Source organism: Typopeltis vanoorti, chromosome 17, assembly GCF_054136105.1.
Source record: "Typopeltis vanoorti isolate ZY-2024b chromosome 17, IOZ_Tvanoo_1.0, whole genome shotgun sequence".
NCBI lineage: Eukaryota > Metazoa > Arthropoda > Arachnida > Uropygi > Thelyphonidae > Typopeltis > Typopeltis vanoorti.
This window is the reverse complement of record NC_143565.1, coordinates 20,624,253-20,649,693: the sequence shown is the minus strand read 5'-3', so window position 1 is coordinate 20,649,693 and position 25,441 is coordinate 20,624,253. Positions and strand designations below refer to the sequence as shown.

Here is a 25,441-nt window from a genome sequence, read left to right as displayed (position 1 = left end):
TTCTGAGGAGTCCTCCTTCCATCCTTTCTACGTGTCAAAAATATTTTAACTTTCTTCCGTCAATATCCTTAAGGATCCTTAAAGTTCTACTGATATTTTCTAACACCCATTCATTTGTACGCCTTCCAGTCTATGATATCCTCAACAGCCTTCTGTAACACCACATATCAAAAGTAGATATACGTTTCTTATCTGACTTCCTTAGGTTCCAAGTCTCGCATCCATAAGTTGCTGATTGAAAACAACTGCATCCAAAATCATCATCTTTGTTCCCATGGAGATAGATCCATCCTTCCAGATGTTAGACAGGTCTCTGGCTGTTGTTTTAGCCATTCCTAACGTTTTTCTGACATCTTCTGAACAGCAATTCTTCACATTAATGATGCATCGAAGGTACTCAAACTTGTTGACTTCCTCAATTCTTTCTCCATTAATATACAGTTGTTTCTCAAGAGCTTCTCTGTTTGTTTTACCTTTGAGAACCATGATCTTTGTCTTGCTAGAATTGAGGAAGTCAGCAAGTTTGAGTACCTTCGATGCATCCTTACTTCGATACAAAGGTGTTCTGGGTCATCAGCGTACCTCAGATTACTGATCAATCTACCTCCTATCCTAATTCCTGTCCTGAGCTCATCCAATGTTTCACGCATGATGTCCTCTGCATATATACTAAACAAGTGAGGAGAAAGTAAACATCCTTGTCTAACTCCTTTTCCAACTTGAAGCCAGTCAGTCAATCCAACACCTGTTCTTACTGTGGCTTCTTGTTCCTTATACAAGTTGGCTATCAACCTGATAGTGTGTTGAGGAAAACCCATTCTTTTCATTACTTCCCACAGTTTCACATGCTCAACACAGTCAAACGCTTTAGAGTAGTCTAAGAAACACATTACCAGAGGGAGTCTGATTTCTTTATATTTTTTATATGCTCTGTCTAAGGCTAAGGATCTGATCTCTGGTTCCCCTATCTTTCCTAAAACCTGCTTGTTCCTCGGGCATCTCTGCCTCAACTTTGGCCTCAATCCTATTTAGCGTGATCTTTAATAAAATTTTGCTTGCATGAGATATCAAACTAATAGTTCTATAATTCTTGCATGCCTTCATATCACCTTTCTTAAGTAGTGGTATGAAAACTGATTTCTTCCAGTCTCTAGGTCATGATCCTGTCTCCCATATCCTTGTAATCAATCTATGAAACACTCTTATACCTCCATCCCCTGTGGCCTTATTGCTCTTAATCTGCTTAACTGCTCTTTCAACTTCATGCCTAAGTGAAGGAGGTTACAAATCAAAATTTTATTGGTGGGAGGACTCCACAATTTCTTTATCCACTCTGCTGTACAGTACCTCACAGCATTCGTTCCATCTGTTTGTGATTTCCAATTCTTCGGTTAGTAATGATCCATTCCTGTCTTTGATGACATTCAATTTAGGCTTAAACTTGTAATTTAAGTCACGAACTAAATAAATCATCCTTTTATAATTATGCCTTCTCATCTGGAACTCTATTTCTTCACATTTATTAATATAGAACTTTTCCTTTTCCCGCTTGATGGCTCTTCTGATTTCTCTATGTAATCTTTTGTATTCTTCGGTCCCTGTGTCTATTTGTTTTCGTCGTCTTTTTATTAGTTCCCATGTTGAAACTGATATCCACGGGTCTCTTGGTTTTCTTATTGGGCTGAGATTCTTCTTCGCTGTATCCTGTATTATCATCTTGATTGCTTCCCAAAGCATTTCTCCAGAGTTTTCTCATTGGTCTCAAAAAATCATCCAACCGAGTTGATGTTTCTTCTGTGAATCCACTCGGAATTATTCTAACATCCAATATAGTGGGATGCGCCTGACCTGGAAGTTTTCAGAGTCTTAGTCATACTAGTCCTGTATCACAATCTGCTCCAGGACAAGTATGCACATCAGAGATGCTTGCCTTCCATCGCTGGAGAGCCAGGATGTAATCAATCTGGTGCCTTGACCTATCATTGTTAGATGTCCAAGTAGAGGTCAGTTGTGGATGTTTCTGGAAGCAGGTATTGGTAATAACTAATCTGTTAGCACGGGAAAATTCCAACAGTTCACCCATACCAAACATGCCACACTCTAGCCTGACTCTCATACTCTTTCCCACTTTTGCATTTAAGTCCCCTAAGATGTACGGTATGTCTCTCCTTGGTAGGCAGTCCAAAACAGTTTGTAAGTTTTCATACAATTATTAACTCACTTCTTCAAGCCTGTCCATGGGTGCATAAGCTACCACAATTGATACATAGGTAGGCTGAGCCTTAAGTCTAATAGAGAGTATCCTATCATTAATGGGGTTATAACCAAGAAGGCTTCTTGCCTGAGCTGTCTGCAGTATCGCAGCTACCCCATGATGTTTTGAGCCACCGCCTGAGTAAATAACTATCTTACCATCCAGTCTTTTGAATGGTAAGATAGGTATAGTGACCTTCTGCATTCCATCTGGTCTCTGTGATTCCCAAGATGTCAATTTTATACCTATCCATCTCTTTACAGACAATCTCAAGAGTACCCATCTGTAAACCCCGGATATTCCATGTGCCTATGTAAAATTCCTTTCTAAGATTAATCTTATACATTCTGTGTTGCTCATTCACAGTATCACTGACTTTTGATGGAGACTGTAATACACTTCTCGAACAGGACCCTTTGCCTAAGCCCTGAACTCGGCTCTGATTATTCTGCACGACGGCCGATGCAGCATGAGATGCGTTATTAGGCACAATCATAGTAGCATTTTGGAGTGAAGTCACTGAAAGAAGAAAGTGGTAGGGTTGTAGAGTCCCTTTCCACATAAGATGAAATAGCAAAATAGGAAAGATTCACCCCTAGCTCCCGAATACTCTAATAGCATTGGGGGGGAAGGAGCAAGAAGAAAAGAAAAAAGGAAAGGAAAAAGGGGAGATCCGGTCTACATATATTTTAACAGATGTATATTACATGGAGTAAGGCATGGTCCAGCAACAGGTACCTCGGGTTTGCCATGCCCGTACTTACTAAAGTGAGCCCACGAGGACTTATAATGCTACAAGAAAGAAAAATTTGCTGTATAGAACGTATACAAAATTTTGAAAAAAGAATAACTGCCCATTATATCTTAATCTACGAATTTGCAAATAATAGTGATGGACTGATAACTCTAATAAAATGCAATGTAGACATTCATTCATTTTTTCATGAGGTATCCATAAGGAATAGAGTTTTAGAAACAGATGTAGTAGTAGTAGTAAACAAACTATGTACATTTATTGATGTATATGGACCAACAAAACATGCAGAAAAAAACATTTTGGAAACACGTGAAATATCATTTATTGTATAAAAAAAAAACAAAAAAAACATTGCACTGACATAGTACAAGGCGACATGACCTTCATAGAAAATAAGCTAAAAGACCATGAGAATATAACTGAAGTACCACAAAAGGAATACATTAATATCTTTAAAGACTGTGCACTTACTGATGGTTTCAGGTTTTCATATCACATGAAAAAAGAATTCACCAACTTCGCTCCAGACAAGGTATCTAGAATAAACTGAATTTACCTTATAATCCATCTAGGAATAACTGTAAAGTGCGTTAAACATACTTCAGTAGTATTGAGTGATCACCACATGGTAGAGGCTAAACTTCAGTATTCCAAAAAAGAAAAACCAAAAATTCTATTAATCGGAATATTCCATTATGGAAATTCAAAGAAAATCTCTAAAAGAGGAAAGTGAATTTAATACAGAAGTAGAAAATATAATAACAGAAGCTGAAAACCATGAAAATGCAATCAGCGCATGGGAAACGTTGGAATTAAATATCAAAAAGGCAGTTATCCGAATAGGAAGTAGAATAAAGAACCAGCAAAAGAGAAAACAAGAAGATCTTAAATAGTTAATTAGCCTATACTACTCAGGCAGAAGAAAGAGACAAGTAAAAGCAGAAATAAATCTATTAAAATTAAAATAAAAGAACTACAATACAAGGTATAACTCAGTGGAAGTGGGCTTGGCCGCACGAAGATAGACATAACTTCTAGTCTAGTGGCGGACTGGAGGAACATTTTCTAAACCTTTCTTTGACCGGTTCCCGAGTTAATCTCTGGCACAGGCAGGCGTATTTTTTTCTCCCAGAAACTCGATTTTTTCATCCCGTAAACTCAAGAAAATCGACTGTAGAACCCACATTATTCCAGACCGTAACATATCATGTTAGAGTTAGGATAGCAAGAGGTGGCAGCACTTATTTGCCGGTCTCTTTATCGGTGGCCGCCTATATATAGTGATAGGCATGGGCCAGTTATCTCTGATTGGCTACCTTTGGAGATTGAACTGCCCACTCAGTCTCCAAAAGCTAGATAGGGTTTAAAAGCCTTGCCTACTGTTCATACGCGAATAAAATATTATGAAATTTTTTCACTAATATTTTCAAATTCACTAAAAAACACATCTTAAAAAATATGTGTTTTTAGTGACTTTGAAACTATTCATCTAGTTTTTCTGCACACATTTCTTAAACATGAAGCTCGGAAAACATTGTTTATATTAATTCCTTAAACAAGATAGATATTAAGGTTTCTGAATTATTCTATTTATCAAATTCTACTCACTTTGACGTTAGTTAACTCTTCCCTTCTATCAGTAAGCATGTGTGTATGCAAAAACAGGCATCAAATATTGTTCTAAATCAAGCTCTATGAAACGATCATACTGGTTCTCTTCGACATCTAAATACAGTATCAATACAAATTTAACAGCAATTTATTGAACTGCTCACCAGTATATAAATAAACTACTTGAACATAAATTCGGAAAAGAATGGTATCATCGAGGAGCAAAGTTTCTTTCATAGTTCTGTTTATAATGAAAATTTTCTCACCGAACTTTTCATTTTATACTGGGCAATCGTTTTAATTAGAATCAAACGGTATATTTAAGAAATCGGCGGTATCGTGTCATTTTACGTTAATGTAGAGAAACTGTCGCCTGAATGATATCTTGAATTCCCTACTAATTACTCTTATATCAGAACCATCGAAATTGCAATTGCTCTGCCCAAAGTACTTAGCACGATCATACTATTGCTATTACACTACAGTCTGAACTGTGTGGCTCTGTGAAAATTACGTTTGTACACACATAGCGCTAGGTTGCCTGAAGAAAGACCACTAGACCTTCGATTCCAGACTGATTAAATTTTTTCTACTTCTTTTAAAGGTTCATGAGTTATTCGATCTCTGGTACCGGAATGTATTCATGTATTTCTTCCCCAGAAACTCGGGTTTTTAAAACCACAACTCCAGAAATTTTACTGAAGAACTCATACTATTTCAAAAGATAATTTTCAGTATTTGGAACCATGATACGACAGCCCTTTTCTACTGTATTCTCTTTCCCGTATGGCTATTAAAATCATAGAAAGCTTTTTCGCCAACTATCTCTAATTGGCTAATGGCGAAGGTCGACTTACCCGCAGTTCAAAAAGTTAGATAGGACTTAATGATCTAGTTTACTTCCTTTTGGGAATAAAACAACGCATTAGCAGATTTATTTTATTTATTATATGAACAGTTTTGGAGTCAAGATTCATCCAGGGTGATAATAGTAAGAAGCAGTTTAACAGTTATAATACCTGTCACACTTCGTCTTAAATTGACGCAAAACAGCTTTACATAATTTAATTTCCAAGAATAACCAGCCAGTTGTTCTGATTGCTTTCCGTTTTTTCAATCCTTTCAAAGATATCTTGGATATCCATCTGGTAATCTCCTCTTAACAATTTATATATCTGGTCTATACACCCATCATATACCTATTTACCAAGCCTTGTGATATGTATTCCTTCTGTCAGTCTTTATAGCCTATATTATATCTACTTTTGTCATCAGCCTGTGAAGGTTTTCCAAGAAATCCAATAGCCAAACATGTGCAGTAGTTCAGATGTGGTCTGAACTACTGCATAATGAGAGATTGATGGAAAGAATCACAAATGAGGACACAGGAATCTCCAACCATGGAATAAGACTCAATCACTTGTGCTTTGCAGATGAAATTGTTTTACTTAAAGAAGACGAAATGAAATTTGAGCAAATGATACATAATCTAACTAGAGAAGGGAACATATATGTATTGAGGATGAATATAAAAAAGACAAAAATAATGGGTTTTAAAGCCATGTACTGAGGAATGACCACCATCTTATTTCTCTTATTCATTGTTCTTCTTACTATAATGGCGTCGCATTTCCTTTGATTCTTTTTCATCGCTTTTGCAATATGTCATTTGAACTGCATCTCGCTGTCTACGAATATTCCAACGTCCCTCGCTTTACTTCCTGTAATACTCAACCATTAATGTGATGCAAATGTTATCCGATCCAAAGTGCAAAACCTCACATTTATAAGTGTTACACTGGTGTTACCACTTCGCTGCGTACATAGCGAATACTTTATATTCATATTGGCAGCAGTAGTACATCAACGTCGTTATTAATAGTTTTGATCATGGTTGCATCATCTGGGACAATGGAAACCCTCCTTGTCAGCGACAACTCCTCTGCACACAACCCTTTGACATTTGGCAGTGCACAATGTAGTACGGTGAAATTTTATTTAAATGCTTAAAATCGTAAAAGATGTAAATCGATTTTTCTTGTCTGATATATGCCAGAATATATGACAGGATATATGACAAAGAGAGAATAATCAAATATTCAATCAAATCAAACAAGTAATAAAAGTACCGGTAATCATCACAGAATATGATTGTAGAAGTGGTGTATTACTTTGATACTGAGGAACTCGTTTTCTACCCAAAAATTTCGTATATGGTAAAGACAAATTGGATGGATTTAAATTTTATTTGAGTTCAAATTCGAATTCTGAAATTTTAGTTCTCGCAGTTTCCTTTAAGCAGGAGAATATGATATTAGCATCATCATTATCATCACAAACCATGGGTTCAGCGGCCGTAGGCGTCTGTTGCCATGTTGACTATATTGTCCCAGTGACGTCTGTTCATTGCCGCATGACTTAAATCTTGAAGAGTTTCCCAAAACCAGTCTTTAATATCGTCGGCCCACTGACGATTAGGACGACCTCTGATATTTCTTCTGCTCATTAGGCCAAACACCAATGACTTTAACTTTCTGTCATTTGACATTTTCTACAAATATGTAGAATTTGTAAGAAATAATTTTAATTTTCCTTGTTTTTAGAATTTTATAACACTTTCTTTCAAAATCCAGTATTCTTCTCTTCGATTCCTTTATCATTATCCAAGTTTCGCAACCATATAACATACTGCTAAACGTGCATGTCTCAAGAAAACGCTTAGTTTGGTTTCTAAGCTGATATTTCTATTCTTCCAAATTTTGTCCATGGATTATAACGCTCTTAAGACCTTTGAAGTCCTAATTTTAATTTCATTTTTACAGTTTAGGTCATCTATTACACAACTTCCAAGATAGGTAAACTGTTTCACATTCTCAAGTTCTTTTCGCTCTACAATAATCTTTTTTCTAATCTCTCTTTCGCCAAAAACCGATGTTTTTGTCTATTCCATAATCATCCTCAATACGTACATGTTCCCTTCTCTAGTTAGATTATGTATCATTTGCTCAAGTTTCATTTCGTCTTCTTTAAGTAAAACAATGTCATCTGCAAAGCACAGGCGGTTGAGTCTTATTCCACGGATGGAGATTTCTATGTCCTCATTTGTGATTCTGTCCGTCCGTCTCTACAGCTATGAAATGAAGATACTCGGTGATATTGGATCTCACTGTCTTGTGCCTCTATTAATGACGAACAAGGCTCCACATCTGCCTCCTATCTTGACAGCTGTCTGTGCATTCGTGTTGTTTTATTTCAATAGGCGAATTAAACTGCACTGATACTGTATGATTCAGAAATAGCCCAGATGATGTTTTGTTCAATGCTGTCGAAGGCTTTTTCGAAAGTCCATATAGCATGTAAATACTTTTTTATTCTTTCTTCTGCCTTTGCTGCGATGAGTCGAAGGGTTAATATCGGTTGTATGGTACTCCTATCTTTTTGAACCCTGCTTGTTCATCTGCCAGATATTTTTCAATCTGACTGTTTATTATTATTTTATTCACATAATTGATACACAGTCAAAACAAGATATCATATCAATAAATATTATTATTATTATTATTATTATTATTATTATTATTATTATTATTATAAAAACTTCCATGGATTCAAAGACTCATTGTGGAAGGTCAACTGTGATACACACAGTTTATCATATCGCGCCTTAAATATATTCACTATTTCTGCGCACACCACTCTGCATGCAAAAAGGCTCCTCACTCCCTTTCTTCTGAATCTTAGTCCTAACTAACGTCTCTAATACCTTAACCACAACTCCAGGCACACAGACTGGTCTATAATTCAAAGCATTTCTCTCATCACCTCCCTTATGAATTGAAACAATTTTACCCTCTTTCCACTCTTTTGGAACTTGACCCAGTGAGGGACAATATGTTGAAAAGATATGCAAAAACTGTTGTTAATTCTCTGGCACATTCCCTCAAAACACGTGGTGAAATAGATTCAAGTCCCACAACCTTATTTGCATCAAGTCAATTCAATTCCTCATATATCTCCTGTTTACTTAGTAACAGTTCCTCTTCCTCCCCATTGCTTTCAATTTCTGCATGATGTCACATTCACAAGAATGAAATTGCTCACTAAATATCTCAACTATATACTCCGAAGCGGTTATCATTCCTTTGTTTTCACCAATCAGTCCCATCATATCATAATATCATTCATTCTTCTACTGGCTACATATCGAAAAAACTCCTTAGGATTTTTTTGGCTGCTTTAGCTAACTGCTGCTCATACTGCATTTTTGCTACCCTTATCAAGCTAGTCACTTTCCTTGCCTGCTCTTTGTACTTCTCATGCAACTGGTTGTTATAAATACTCAATTTGTGTTTCTTCCATAATACCATCTTCTTCCAGATTGCATACCATATCTCTTGTTTCATCCATTTTATACCTATTCTATTTACCCTTTTAACCTTTGGAATACACTCTGATATTGCCTCCACCAAATAGTTCTTGAGTATGGCCCAAGCAGCATTGATATCCTTTCCATCCAGTTCCTCTTTCCAATTTATTGTTTCCTGAGATTTTCATAATTACTAGTCTTATAATTCCACATATATCCCATTCTAACAGACGTCCTTGCATAAGTGGTCACCCTGCAAGTGATCACTTCGTAGCCACTCTCACTAACCGGTGGAAGATTTGACACCTCATTTATAATAACATTATCTGATAAGATGATGAAATCCAACACTCTTGATCCTCGTGTACCCGCTGTTACATGCTGCCTAAGGTAATTGTCTTTCAAAAACTCCAAAATTCATTTTCTTTATCCCACATGCAGTCTCTTGCTTCCAGTCTATATTACCATAATTAAAGTCACCAATAATGATCACCCGTTTCTTGCTAGCTAGGCCAATTTGCCTATACTTTTCCTTCTCATTACCCTCCATATTACCAGGTCTATGGCAACACCCAACTAAATATTCCATCCTTTTTACTTCCACTTCATACAATACTGCCTCAAAACCGTGGCCACTATTTACATCTTGCAAATCCACCTTACATGAGCATAACTCATCTGCTACCATTAACACTCTTTCTTCCCTATCTTCATGGAAAATATCATATCCGTTCATCTCTAATCCTTTCAGGTGTCATCGTCATCTAACCAGGTCTCACTTATACCAACAATTTCGGGGCTAATAAACACATGCAAAACAACAATTTCGTTCCCCTTATTTCAAATACTTGTAGCATTAATGAACAAACATAAGAAATCATTACTGCTTCTACAAGTCGTACAGATGTCACTCTTATGATGTGACTCTTCAACACCTTCCCCAGTCACTTCCTGTATATCACTACCAATTTTACAACTTTTCTCACACCTAAACTCTCCCCACCCATCCCAGGCCATCTCTACTCTCTCATTTACTTCATTCATAATATGCACCTCCGCATTTGCAAGTGAGCAAGTACGTCTCTCTACCCTGCTTTTTTTGCTCTTTCATATCACTTCGCACTACCCGAGATCTATTCATTACAGTCATTACCTCTCCTGCAGTAACAATCTCTCCAGCCGACTCACGCCAAAACCATTTAAATGCAGTCCATCTTCTTTATACAGTATACATAAAAAAAAAATCAGCTAACGCCTTTTTATTCCCGTATACGGGGAGTAGGCGAGGCCATTCAGCCCTATCTAACTTTTGGAGACTGAGTGGGCAGTTCAATCTCCACTGGTACCAATCAGAGATAGATGGCCCAAGGCTATCACTAATTAAGCGGTGCTCAGCGAAGAGAGACGGCTCAAATGTGCCGCCATCTCGTGGTCCCTAACCCTAACACAATATATTTAATGTCTGAAATAATGTGGGTTCTACGGTCGATTTTTTTGAGTTTACAGGACGAAAAACGCGAGTTTCCGGGAGGAAAAACCTGCTTGCCCGTGCCAGAGATCGACTAACTCGGGAACCGGTCGAAAAAAGGCTTAGAAAAATTTCCTCTAGTCGCCGACTAGACTCGAAACCAAGTCTTCCTTTGTGCGGCCAGCGCCGTGGTTGGCGAACGCCACATCCACTGAGCTACATATACATGGAATTGTATATTCCATCCGTCCCTCAAATTCCTCCCACACATTCACAAAATGCACTATATTCTCCTCGCATAATCGTGCTAACATATCATTCATAATTTTTGCTCGCGTCCTCAATTCATCACTATCATACCTTGGCAACACACTGACTACCTTTCCTACCACACTGTTATCTTTTACTCTCCTTAATAATCTCCTTATATCCAATCTCGCATTTTCCTTGTTCCCATCCAAATCATTTGTTCCTACTATAACCACCAACTCTTGTGCTCTCTTATTCCTCATGTCCAAGGTTTAAATCACTCTCTCCATTCGACCATCAGGAAAACAAACCTTATGCATCTTCTCATTCACCACACCTCTAATAATGGAATTCATAGAGAGCCATTCTCGAATCATTCGATATATCTTTCGCATGGCTATCTTTCCTTCTACTCTTTTTCACTCTTCCATGTATGTCAGGAATTCTTTTCACTTCATTTCGCATGAAGTTCATCTCTTGCCTCATCATCATCAACTCTGCTTTCATGTCTGCATCCAATATATATTCCTGCCTGATATTTTCATGTAGTTTCATATCATGTCTTTGGATATTTTTGGTTGTGCAGCATCTACAACAGACCTCACCCTGATGTTCTGACGAGGATATCCAAGGATAATTAATTGAGCCGTTTCTTTCATTTAGTGTAATAATCAAAGCCTTACACAGGTGGCTTATCAGCCCAATGTTTCTGTAATTTTTGCATTCCAAAGCATTTCCTTTTTTATGTACGATTATCAGTAGTGACTTTTCCCATTCTTCCGGAGTACGTCCCATCTTCCGTACTTCGTTGAAGAGTTTGTGTATTACTTGTACAAGGGTATCACCTCCATTTTTTTTCATTTCTCCCGTTATGCCATCATTTCCAGGACTTCTGTTGTTTTTTTAATTTCATTATTGCCTTTCTTACTTCATCTTCCAAGATATTGTTCTCAAAATCTGTGGTTGTTGGTGATATTTCCTTTAACTCATTGGTCACTTGTGTTATAGTATTTTGATCATTTTGTGATCAAAATACTGCAGTATTTTGTCCATCTCTGTAAAACTTCTTGAATGTCCATTAAGGTCACGCCTCTTTCATCCTTGATGGCTGTAAGTCTGGGCTGCCATTTTCTGTTGATATTTCTGATCAACTTATATACTTCTCTCTTCTTATATTCGCCATAATATTTCTCAATATTCTTACATTGGTCTTCCAACCAACTATCCTTGCTGCTCTTCTCATATCATTACTTACACTTCTTTCTGCTACCTCAGAGTTGTCACGTTTCAGCCTGAATTTATTTTCTTTTATTAGCATATGTCAAGGTAAATGTCATATTAGCTACAATATCGTGAGACTTTTATGTACTTGATTTCTTAAGCCTCATTTGAATTAGATTATTTAAATCAAAATAATCTTTACTAGAAGTTATTTGAAAATACAGCATCACCTTGACCACATGTTGGAAACCGGTGGCGTCGTTGACCTTGGACTTCAATCAATGATATGAGAGAAATAGCTATTGGAAAATCCTTAGTTACGTCATCATATAAGCCACTCCTCCAAACAAAATGGCGACACCGTTGGAGCAGTTTGTTAATAATGTACGAAATTTATCATCTCAAGGTGGGAATAATATAACTCCTACAATAATAACATAAAATTTCTTTAATGCTTGATAGCTAAGCTCATTACTATTTCCATCTTTAAATATATAATCCATAAATAAGCATTATCTAGCGATATTCCATTTTGACATTATTAGGTCCTTGAACACGAAATTAGGAATGAATTTGAATAAGAAAGAAAGTGTTGTACGTATTAAATTACAGCAATGTCATAATTGAAGACATCTTTAAATGTTGAATTACAAAAGTTACCTGCAATTAGAGTGGGGGTAAGAAGAAAATAAGGACATTTTGTGCCTGATCAGTGAATGAGTTGCATGAGAACACAATAAAAATAATTTCATTATCTTCAATCTTTTGCTCACCAATAAATAATCAAAATCCAAACTTTGATTAACTTGTTTCATAAGTTGTGCCGATCCCATCCTCAAATTTTCATATCACAGACAAAGGGGAATATGAAAAGCATTTTTGCTTCACCCATCTAGCAGTAACGTTATTATATAACCCTTTGATATCAAACACTTATCTACACTGTTTTGACAGTGTGCATACGAACACATAGTGCAATACAAGGATGGCATAGATGCCAATGATGAAGAGAGCATCTGTGCAGATGCTGCAAAATATTGCTATATCTATTTTAATGAAAATTAACTATTATAAAGGGAGATATTATTATAATATGGCGATTCGTGTTGTAGTAAATAAGCTAAATTATTAAAATCAGTGGATTAAACCTATTAGCTCCTCTCCCAACTATGACATAAATTCATAAAAAATGTATGAATGAATTTTATATAACAACAGTGTACAATAATATTTTGAAATTCACCTATTGTTGCTAAAGAAAATTTACACATGAAATCTGGGTTTGGGGGAGAGGAGGACAAGGCAACCAACCTGGTGTGTTCCAAACCCACTACACTACTATGTAGCAATTCTCTGGAATTGTATTTGACATCCTTTGCAATATGCTTCCTGAATTTCAAATTTGAATCCATCATCATATCATAATCCTTTGCCCCCTTACAGTATAGTTCCACCAGAAGAGTATATACTGGCCACTCATGGATCCCAAAGTTCAAAATCTGTCACTGAAAGGTTTTGAATTCATCCCTCCATCACCTATCTGCAAATAACTAATATTTCTGTGCAATCGAGTGACAATATCATTGACATAAAGGTGGAATAGTAATAGTCTGAGTACCAAGCCTTATAGAACTCTAACTTATAATCTTCCTTCTCCTTGATACTGGTCCCCACATACACTACACTGCCCATTAGCTGTTTGATATCTTTCAGACAGCTAATTGCAAATTCGCCAATTTGATATCTAAAGCCATTTCTTGCAACTTACATTATTATTATTATTATTACTATTACATGACACCTCCAGGGAGTCCAAAGACTCATTGAGGGAGGGCACCTACTCTACACCACCTCTAGCTACCACTATTATCATCTACACCAATGCCATCTACCACCCACCACAGATTTTCACAGACAATCACAGACATCCATGGCCATGGTGAGATTCAAACCTGCAGCCTTTTTGGCTGCAGATGCTAACCACTCGGCCAACCAGGCCGGCAACTTAATTATCAACTTTTCATTTGGCTTCTATCAAATGCAAAACTCTCCCAAAAAATTATAATACACGCATTCCCCCAGTCAACTACTCTTGTTACTTGACCTTTTATTACAGGGTAACTAGTAATTTGGCCATCTTTGTAATAAAAGGTGACCAGATTACTTGATAAAGTGATAATTAAACAGTTCTGATTTGTAATCTGCATGGAATTATCTGACTGCTTACTCCAACAGTCATTTGTCTGCAATTATTTCCTCTGTGCTAATATAGTTTCACCTACTTTCCACCTCTCTCTGTTTTCCATAACTTCTTTTTCGTTTGTAATTGTTTAATTTCCCTTTCATCTCTAAACACTGTCTTTCTTTCACCTGAGGCATACGATTTGTCATTGCTATAAACAAATATTTTTAAGTAACATTCACCACTGACCTTTTTTTTCCATATTGCTTCAAGTTATTTTCTTGTCAGTTATAATCATCTGCTTGTAATTTCATATAAATTTCTTTTTCCTTGAGACCTACCTGCTGTACTGTCGATAGGGTGTAGCATAGGAGCAGCTATGGCATTTAGTTTAGTTTATGTACATATTATATTTTAGTAATAAAAAAATTGTAGTCATGCATACTAAAACTAAATATTTTAGAACCCACTTATTAGATCAGCATTTCTCAAAGTGTGGTATGCATATTGCCAGGGGTACATGAAGGGTCTTCAGGAGGTACGTGGCAATTTTCGGCTATGCATCATTAATTCGTGGAATCATTATTAAGAAAAAAAAAAAAATTTAAACATTAATTTAAATTAATTTAAACTCCTACTCAGATAGTAACTCGCTAAGGCAAACATTTAATTAATATTATTATGTAATTATTTTGCATTAATGTTTCTCTTGTAATCAAAACAAAATAGCAGTTGGAGATTTTCTTATTTTTATCTTATAATCCATCATGGGTGATATTTAATTGTTTTCCTCAGGGCACAATCTAATCTGCCTACCTGCCTGCTTGTCTTCCAAGTTGACTGCATAATCATACTCACTACATGCAGACAAGGATGACATCTTATCTTCTGCTGCTGCAACCTCTCTGTCTCTGTTTTCTTTCCACCACATGCTACCTAAGATATTATTATTCTGCAACATCTCCAAGGACTCATCATGGGAGGGCACTCTACTGCAACACACAACTCACTGTCTCACCTACTTAATCCTCCTACTACGCACAGTGCCATCTATTGTCTATCACTGCAACCAATTTTTTTTTTTTTTTTTTGTTTGTAAATTGCATGTGTTTTTATAGCAGATTTGTCCATGTGCAGGATGAAAAACCCGAGTTTACAGCAGGAAAAAACCTTCTGCCTTTGTAAGAGATCAGCTAACACACCTTCAGTTGAAAAAAAAATCACATAAAGATTTCTCTTGTCATGATGAGAATCAAACTTAGGTCTTTTCAATCTGTTGTTCTGCCAGTTATGCTTTTGTCCAAAGCAAAGATACTGTTATCATTCGTCATTGTGTTTGTCTAGGTGATGAGTATCGACAATGAATCTTGTGACACATTGGAGACCTGGAAATAATTCTAATGTTGTATGTTATTTCTTAACAAGAAAGCACCTACAGGAAATCCTAAACATGATGGATGGATGTGGTAATGTAAATCCTAAAACAGCTGGATGAACACTTTACACTAGATGCAGCCTAGAACAGAGACAGATAGAGATACTTGGTGATGGCAGTATTAGACCTGAATGGTTCATTAAGCTGTTGAGGAGGAAAATATGTTATTTCCTCTTCTATCTTTATTATCATAGTTGAAATCTCTCATAATGTTGTTTCTTTGTATGTCCAAAATTAATTTGCCTAATCATTTCCCCCTGATTATCCTCTGTATTTATTAGTCTGTAGCAACTTCCAACTCAGTATCTTGTCTATCCTACTTCTAACTTAACTAAATGCTCTCAAAGCCATCAGTACGAGTTGTGCCTTTTCTTGGTTCACTGCTCTGAGAGGGGGTAAAATTCATCTATTATTATAGGCATTATTTTACTTCTTCCATCATTTACTCCTATCCTTCTGAAATACACTTTAAACTTCTATTCATGGCAGGGCATCATCTTCTGATAACCATGTTTTACTGATATCAGTAATCTTTGGACAGACTGTGTTTATAAAGGCCACAAACTTATTCCCTTTATTACCTTTGGCATTCATACATATGCATTATCAGTACTCTCATTAGTGTCATATTTATTATTGCTATCCCAGTCTCATCTCTGATGTGTAATATGTTATATAACCTTCCATCATACACACCACAACCTGCATACACGATCATTCCCACTGCTATCTACCCTGACAATCCTACTTTTTCTGTTCTATCACAGTTGCTCAGAAAACTCTCCAAAACTTGCTCTCTATTGATTCTTGTATTCTTGCTATCATATCATTCATTATCACTGCTTGTCTTGTCAACACTGAAATATTATATCAAGGCAACAGACTCACTAATTTCTTCTCATTCATACTTTTTTTTTTTTACTGGGTAGTATCTAACATTGCTGCCAAATCTTTTACTATTCGGTTAACATGGCCTGTCACAGTATTCGTTTTAACTATCCTATTTGCACTTGACCTCTCTCTTCATTGCCATTGTAACACACAGTATTTTTCCCAGTTAAGCACTACTGTATAATATTCTCCATACATTATGCTCCTCATAGCTTCATTAATTCCTCTTAAACTGGCATCTATCACTTTTCACCTTGTTCTTCCACTCTCTTTCTCTCATCCCTCATTTGCTCTTAAACTTTTCCAAATTCCTCTCTTTCTCTTGTCTTTCATTCTCTTGACTTTCTCTCACTTTTGCACTTGTTCTACTCACATTAACTAAATCTCCTTTCAAACCTCTTCAGTCATCCTCTGTCAATTCATTCCTTATATTTTCCACTTCCTTCTTCATCAAGTCTGTTTCTCTCTCCAAACATCCTATTCTGATCTGACACTCATTCATTCAGTCAAAGCTATCCATCTCAGCTGCCATATTTTCATCCTCTTTTACGCTATTTATTGTTAAATCTGTGGACACCACTTCCATATTTACCTCACCCTTAATCAAACTGTTTGTATTTCTCTCTCTCTGCGGGCACCCACTCTTTTCCAACCCTAATCCTAAACAAATTAACTTATCTAGCTAATTACTTAGTTTTAGAGTTTCTAGTGCTAATCATCTGCCAATGGCAAGATGATGTTCTATCTGTTGACCAGCTGTTGCAACTGAAGTTAAGTAATGTGACATTACTGCTGTCATCAGTAAGGTTACCTTACTGTGACTTGAAGGCTGTATGGTATTGCTTTCTTTCTCTCTCTCTCTTTTTTTTGTAATGCCACCAATTCACATAGTTCTGTTTTTATGCTCATAGAAAATAAGTTGGCATATCATGAAACTGATTCTACCCTGTTATTCAGATTAGACTCATCTATGACAAAAAAATATGTACATTGTTATTGAAATGTCTGTGAAGTAGTTAGCTCTTGACCTTTAAAATTCTAGTTTGCATTTCATCATTGGGACTGGGACTATTAGGGTATATATTTATTTTCTTAGTATCTTATTTGATAGTGAACTTGCATCCTTCAACCAGTAATATTCTTGAAAGAAGTTAAAAATGGTCAGCAAGAAATTCGTTTCTGTTGATTAACAATTAGAATTAAAAAAAAAAAAGTAATCATATTTTAAAATCCTTTCTGTGTCCACTATTTAAAAATATTATTGTTTCAACTTATCAGTGTAATTGATGTAGCTGTTGCAACTGAAGTTAAGTAATGTGGCATTACTGCTGTCATCAGTAAGGTTATATTACTGTGATTTTAAGGCTGCATGGTATTGCTTTCTCTCTCTGTCTCTCTTTTTTTTTTTTTTTTGTAATACCACCAATTCACATAGTTTTGTTTTTATGCTCATAGAAAATAAGTTGGCATATCATGAAACTGATTCTACCCTGTTATTCAGATTAGATGCATCTATGACAAAAAAATGTATGCATTATTATTGAAATGTCTGCGAAGTAGTTAGCTCTTGACCTTTAAAATTCTCATTTGCATTTCATCATTGGGACTATTAGGGTATATATTTATTTTCTTAGTATCTTATTTGATAGTGAAACTTACATCCTTCAACCAGTAATATTCTTGAAAGGAGTTAAAAATGGTCAGCAAGAAATTCATTTCTGTTGATTAACAATTAGAATTTAAAAAAAAAAAAGAATGCATATTTTAAAATCCTTTCTGTGTCCACTATTAAAAAAAAAATTATTGTTTCAACTCATCAGTGTAATTGATGTAGCTGTTGCAACTAAAGTTATGTATGTGACATTACTGCTATCATCAGTAAGGTTACCTTACTGTGATTTTAAGGCTGTATGGTATTGCTTTCTCTCTCTCTTTTTTTTTGTAATACCACCAATTCACATAGTTCTGTTTTTGTGCCCATAGAAAATAACTTTTACATCTATGTAACATGGTCATAAAAATTGGAGAAATCCACTCAAATGTCTGAAAATGTCTGGAAAAGTGAAAGATAAACTGCATGAGTTTGCCTTTCACTCTTTATGATTGGTTGGCCAAAATTCTCTGTAGTCATTGTGTCAAAGTGGATGACTCCCTCTCTCCTACCAATGAGTGGTTCCATAAGTATCCAGCTTGACTAACTTTTAGCTGTGATAGAAAGAAAACAACTGTGTCACTTTTCAACATAATTTCCCTTTACTTCAATACACTTTTCACATCTTTGAATTAACATTTCTATTCCCTTGAAAAAATAGTCTACTTTTGTCTGCAGAATTGCCTAAAACTGTATCTTTCACCTCATTGTCATCTGCAAATTTTCTTCCTTTAAGGTCTTTCTTCAGTTTCAAGAAGAGGTAGTGGTCACCGGATGCTAGATCTGGGCTGTAGGGTAGGTGTTCCATCTCCTGGAAGCCACAGTACTTCACTGCAGCCTTCTCAACAATAGCCATATGGACTGAAGCATTGTCGTGAAACAGGCAAACACCATGACTCAGCATTCCTCGTCTCTTCTCCTTTCTGATGTCGTGTAGTTTGTGCAGGAGTGAAGCATAATATTCTGCATTTTCACAGTGGTATTTCTTTCCTTGAAGTCAATCAAGAGAATTCCCTGGCAATCTCAAAAGGTTGTCGCCATGATCTTCTTGGTGGACCGAGTGACATTGGTTTTTCTAGGCAGTCCTTCTGCCTGGTTTGTGCCACTCCATGGATTCCCTTTTGGAAAGAGGATCATAATAAAGGACTATGGTTTCATCCCTGGTGACAATGGATTCCAGCACTTCACTCTGATTCCCTTGGCAAAGCTCTAAAAAAAGAACAGGTCACATGATGCTCCTTCTGAATTGAAGAGAGAAGTCGGGGTACCCACATTGTACTGACCATCATGTGAGGCTTCTTGTGAATGATGCGAAAGATGGTTGTTATAGAAAGTTCCAACTTGCTGAGATTTCTTTGATCTTCAGCCATCTGTCATTGAGCAGTTCCTCTTCAACAAGAGAGACATTTTCCTCAATTATCACTTCCACAGGCAAGGACATCAAGCACATCACAAGGATCATCTTCAATGCTTTCTCTCTCTTCCTAGGCAAAACTGTTTAGCTCATTCCTTCTTGGTGGAATATGAAGCTTCCCCATTCAATTGCTGTTTGATAGCACTTGGAAAAAGCCCTTATTTGGTGAACAACTTTATCACAGTGCGGTACTCAGTTTTTAATGTTACAACCACTTGGCATGCCGCATGCTATCAAATGAGTGCCTCCAACTGAATGACGCAGCTAGAGAGTTGTAACTGGTACACTGAGCTCTCCATTGATGATTCTATCTGCCATGCATGACATTTTAAAATTGGCACAAATTTTGTATGTTGGGCTTGGAACTTTGGAACCTTTCTCCTAAATACAAATGATTTAGCAGATAATAAGTTTAGTATGTGAGAAGACATGAAAGAGCTGCTAGTGCATGCAAAAAAGAACAGTGAGTAAGTAAAAGTTGTGTCTCTTTGTCGTGGTATGATAAAGGTGAACTGAGATGGAGAGATGATCAATAATGAATCACTGCAAAAGGAATGGTGTGGATTTTTGGAGTGAGTTTGATAGAAGGAAGGAAGGAATTATATAAGGTGGATGGCTTGCATCTAAATGGATTTTGGTGTCAGGAGTCTTGAAAAAGTGTTGTTCAGTGAAAAGGCAAGTGACCAGTTGGTGCAGTGAGAGTTCAGAAGTACAAAGTCAGGGAAACTAGAAATTTTAAGGAGGATGCAGTTGAGTGAGAGTCCAGGCAACCTGAAGGTAAGGTTAATAAGTTGTAGAATAATCACATGATGCAATATAGCACTCCAAGTTAACTTTAGTTGGCTAAGTAACACATGGTATAAGGGAAGTTGTGGGATGAAGGAGGTATTGTAGTTTGTGTACTAATGCCAGAAGTATTCAAAATAAGGTTGAGGAGTTTTTGGCATTGGTTATCACAACTTGACCAAAAGTTATAGGTGTTAGTGGCTATCTAGTGTGAAATGGAGGCTAACAGAACTAAATATGTAATTGGTTGCTGCTATAATCCAGAGGGTATACAGGAGAATAGAAATGACTTGCACTCACAAATTAGCATGATGAGTATAGGCCAAGTAATTATTATGGGGAATTTCAACTATAGGGACATAAATTGGGAGTAAGAATGGTCACAGGCAGGGAAGGAAATGGAATTTATACAGCCACTGAGAGATAAGTACCTGAGACAACATATAATCAAGGGAAGATGAGGTTCAAGGGTGTTAGATATGATCATTGCATTGGAGAACACCAATCAATATAGCTACACTGCCTCCACTTGGAGAAAATGATCATGTAGCCTTGACTCTGGGAGATTGCCAGACATGTAGAATTTTCTGTTAAGAAGGGATATATGTGGAATTACAAAGCAGGTGATTATGACAAGCTGAGTAGACAGCTTTCATTAGAACAATGGCATAAGAATTTAGAGGGGGAGATGTTGTTTGTGCATTGTTTTTTGAAAGCAGTATCTGAATTTATACCTAGAGTTTAGAAGGATAAAATCAGATAGGAGTTAGACGGATGAATAGCTTCATTAAGCAGGAGTTGCATATAAAGAAAAGGTTGTGAAGGGATTATAAAGAAAAAGTTGATCAGCATGCCCATGAGCAGTATGAGGTGCAGGCAAGAAGGAAGTCCAAAGTTAATTAAGAGAAAAAGCTAGCTGATGAAGCCAAAAGAAACTGTAACAAGTTCTTTTGCTATGTGGCAAGTTAAAGTAGAATGACAATGGAAGGATGAATTTTAGAAAGTAGTGGATATGAATCTGGTGATTTGGATTAGAGAGTGGCTGATGGATAGATATCAAGAGAGTGGTTTATGGAGTTGAGTCCAGGAGAAGGCAAGTGACCAGTGGTGTACCACAGGGCTCAATACTTAGTCATCTGTTGTTTAATTTATATATCAATGATATACGAAATGATTTGACATGAAATATCCAGTTATTTGCTGACAATGCTAAACTGGGAAGTGCAATGGTAAATAAGGGTGATGCAGAGATTCTGGAAGACTTAAATAGACTAGCATTATGGGCAAAGTAAATGGCTGCCAGTTCAATGTGGTCAAGTATAAGGTGCACTTTAGGAAGAGATCAGAAGTTGTGTGCTGTATCGATGGAACTGAATTGCAGTAAACTGATGAAGATAGAGACTTAGGTGTAATTCCACAATCACACCCAAGTCCCTGGCTTCAACAGGAAGTTGAAGTTTAGAGGACATATTGAGAAGGTAACCACATCAGATTATGTGGTTGTTGAAGAACACACTAACAAACTGGGATGAAGAGGTTATTTTCCCTATATAAGACTGTAATAAGGCCACATGTGGATTATTGCACACAAACCTGGATTCAGGGATTCCATGGTGATGAAGTTATAGAGAGGATCCAGAGGTGAGTGGCAAGGATTGTGGGAGGTCTGTGGAATGCTTCCTATGAGAATAGATTGATGGTCTGTAGGCTTCAAAAATTAGCTGATAGACGAAAAGAGGAGACATGATAGAAGCATATAAGTTATTAAAAGGAGTTGTATAGTATTGACATTGAAGACTTTTCAGTACATGGCAAGAAGGGAGAGAACAAGGGGGTCACCAGTGGAAGTTGTATAAGAGTGTGGTTAGCAAGGGTGTTTGGACTAGGTTTTTTGCATGGAGGATAGTGAATGGGTGGAATGGGTTGCCAGAGGTGGTTCATCAGTGACAGTTTAAGGAGAAGTATGATCGGTGTTGTGTGAATAAATGGATCTCCCACTGTGCAGTCTTCTGACTCCATGAAGATACCTGTATAATAATAATAAATGATTTGTCACTGACTTTAAATCCTTAGTTAATTTGTTTTTCCTCCTCCATCATTCTATCTGTTACTTATGTTTGGATCAATTTTCATCACATTGTCATGGCTACAACCGCCCCCCCAGTTGATCAGACATCAGTAGGTTATCTTTTCTTAAACATGTGTTATAACTTTTTAAAAAGATAAAAATAAACAACCCTTCTATTTTCTCAGATTGTTGTTTTCATTTTTCTAGTTCATGCATTTACACTTGATCATAGATATAGAAAGATCTATTTCTCATTCCACTTTCAATTCTTGTTTCACTCTGCCAACTAAGTTTTTTTACAAAGGCTGTTGGTCATAACATTTCATTTTACTTCTCTTCCCTCTCATTCCTGGACAGTTTGGGAATGTCCACACACACATGCATGCATGCACACACACATTATTATTATTAAAGAAATTTAATGACTGGAAGTTGAGAGATGCTACTACTACCACTTCTCCTGGGCATTACAGTCCATTTAGGACCTGGGCCTGTTTCAGGGTAGACTTCCATTTTCTTTAAATCATCCTCCATATCATCAAGCCATCTCCTTTTTGGTCGTCCTCTGAGTTTAGATCCACCCAGTCCAAATATGAAGACCATTTTTACAGCTCTGTTATCTCTTATTCGCTTAACATGTCCTAGCCATCTCAGTCTTTGTGCCTTTATTTCAGTAATAACATCCACTTCATTATTTCTTTGTTGTTCCTCACTCTCCAAAGTCCATTCTCATTAATTGGGCCAAAGAACTTTCTTAATACCTTAAAATCATATTTGATCTCTCCAGATCATTGTCCATGTTTCACGGCTGTACAAAAGTACAGGTTTGAAGATTACTTTGTATAGCTGGATTTTACTTTTTATTGAAATCAAATTAGATTTTAATAGTAGTTGAATACTATAATAAGCTCTATTTGCTGCAGCTATTCTGTAAGTAATTTCAACTGACACATCATTACTTTCTGTTATTACTGAACCCAAATATGTGAACTGCTGTACTAGTTTAAAAGTTTCTTCATCTACAGATGATCTACATCATCTACATGGTTGTTTCCAAATTTTTATTTATCTCTGGCAATAATTAAGTATTTTGTTTCAGTTTAATTTGTTTGCAGTCCCATTTTCTTTGCCTCCTCCCTCATTTGTCTATAACCTTCTCTGAGACTTCTCTCAGTCCTTCCAATACAGTCCACATCATCTGCAAAAGCCAAAAGTTGTAGACTTCTATTCATAATAGTTCCACCTCTGTTTATGATTACATTTCATATTACCCTTTCAGGGCATAGGTTGAAAAGCATTGTTGATAGTTGGTCTCCTTGTCATAATCCTTTGATTATCCTGAGCTCTGGTGTGAGTTCACCCTGTATTTGTACTCTACATATGATATTTCTGAGTTTCATTTTAACTAATGTTATCAATTTGGCTGGAATTTGGAATTCCTCGATTTTAAATAGCTTATCTCTATTAATGTTACATAGGTTTGTTTAAAGTCCACAAACAAATGGCGCAGATTAATATTAAACTTGTAGCATTTTTTCATTATAGTTCATACTGTAAAAATCTGGCCTATTGTTGATCTACCATATCTAAAGCCACAATGATAGTCACCCAGCATTTCTTCTATAAAAGGTTGCAATCTAGCTGCCAGTATCCTTGCAAATATTTTGTAAGTCACTGCTAACAGTGATATTCCTCTATAATTTTGGTACAGAGATTTGTCATTTTCCTTATGGATAGGGAAGATAATAGCAGTATCCCATTCAGTAGGCATAGACTCAGTTTCCCATACCTCTGACAAACACTCATGAATTTTGATTAATAGTGATTGCTTGCCATATTTTAATAGCTTGACTGGTATTTAGAGTATGTAACTGGAATTTGATGAATGTAACTAAGAAGTGGATCCATGTATTATTATCACCATACTTCCATAGAGTCAAAAGACTCATTGTGGGAGGTCCTTACCATCAAATAAAATGCTTATCAAATTGTACTTTAAACTTGTTTACTGTTTTTACAATTTGCATATGCTCAAGCAATACATTCCACTCTCCTGCAAATCTGTAAGCAAAAAAACTGACTTTCTTGCTCACATGTTATATAACTCAGGATTGGCTTGTTCTTTTCCATCTCCTTCTGTATGAAAATTCCTTCTACATTGATCTGATCCAGATACTTATCCAACTTACATGCCTCAGTCATATCAACCATTTTCTTTCTATTCACTGGACTCTTCAGATGGAATTCTTCAGTCTGTCATATCCAACATTCCAGAAACCTGACACCACCTTAAACATTCTTTGCTGGACTTTTTTGCAAAACTTATTTCCTCCAACACCTAGTGACCAGATTTATGCAGTAGTCCATATATGGGCTGATCAAGGCTAGTGAAACTATAACCTTTTAATTTCTACATGTCACTGTCCTCATCATTATTATGAATGAGTTTGGCTCCTAAATTTCAGATCCTTGTCTACCATCACCGCTAGGTCTCTAATCTTCTCCATCTCCTTAAATACGTCACAGCCAACTAAATACAAAAGCATCCTATCCTTGCCTTCCATATTTTAAATCATTATACTTTGCAACATGGAAATGACAGTATCATTCATACAGTACCCACATACAGTCTTTTCAAATCCTTCTGGAGAGCCATAACATTCACATTTCTTCTAGTAGCACTTCCCGAATTTGCAGAATTTACAGATAACTGCGTGCCCATTTTTAAACTTCTTTCGCTATCATTAATATATAAGTTAAACAGAAATGGCTCTAAAACTGACCCCTTCAGTACTCACTATTAATGACTTTCCTCTTCTGGGATACTACTCCCTGAAGAGTTCTCCAAGTATCTGCATAGTTTGCTGTTAACATTCGACAGCAATTTCCTATTGAAGTCACTAATCTGTTATTCATCTCCATCTTTTCAAATTTAAATACCAACTTTGTCATGTGCAATCTGTCATAGGCCTATGCAAATGTAGATATACTGCTGTATATGCTTCCCCTCATCACCATCTCACTTTCCAATACATTTCTCATCCTGTTGTAATATGTAAATAAATGGTTAAAACACAACTTGCCCATG

The 25,441-nt window shown here is 36.4% G+C and overlaps 1 protein-coding gene across 1 annotated transcript in view; it reads left to right on the top strand.

Moving 5' to 3' along the window:
- Positions 1 to 12,277: 12,277 nt before the first annotated feature.
- The window catches only part of CSN3 (COP9 signalosome subunit 3), a 218,263-nt gene continuing 205,099 nt past the window's right edge, over positions 12,278 to 25,441 (top strand). The window contains exon 1 of the mRNA XM_090407666.1: positions 12,278 to 12,332. Coding sequence (XP_090263792.1) covers positions 12,278 to 12,332 — 55 coding nt within the window. The remainder of the gene's footprint in view (positions 12,333 to 25,441) is intronic.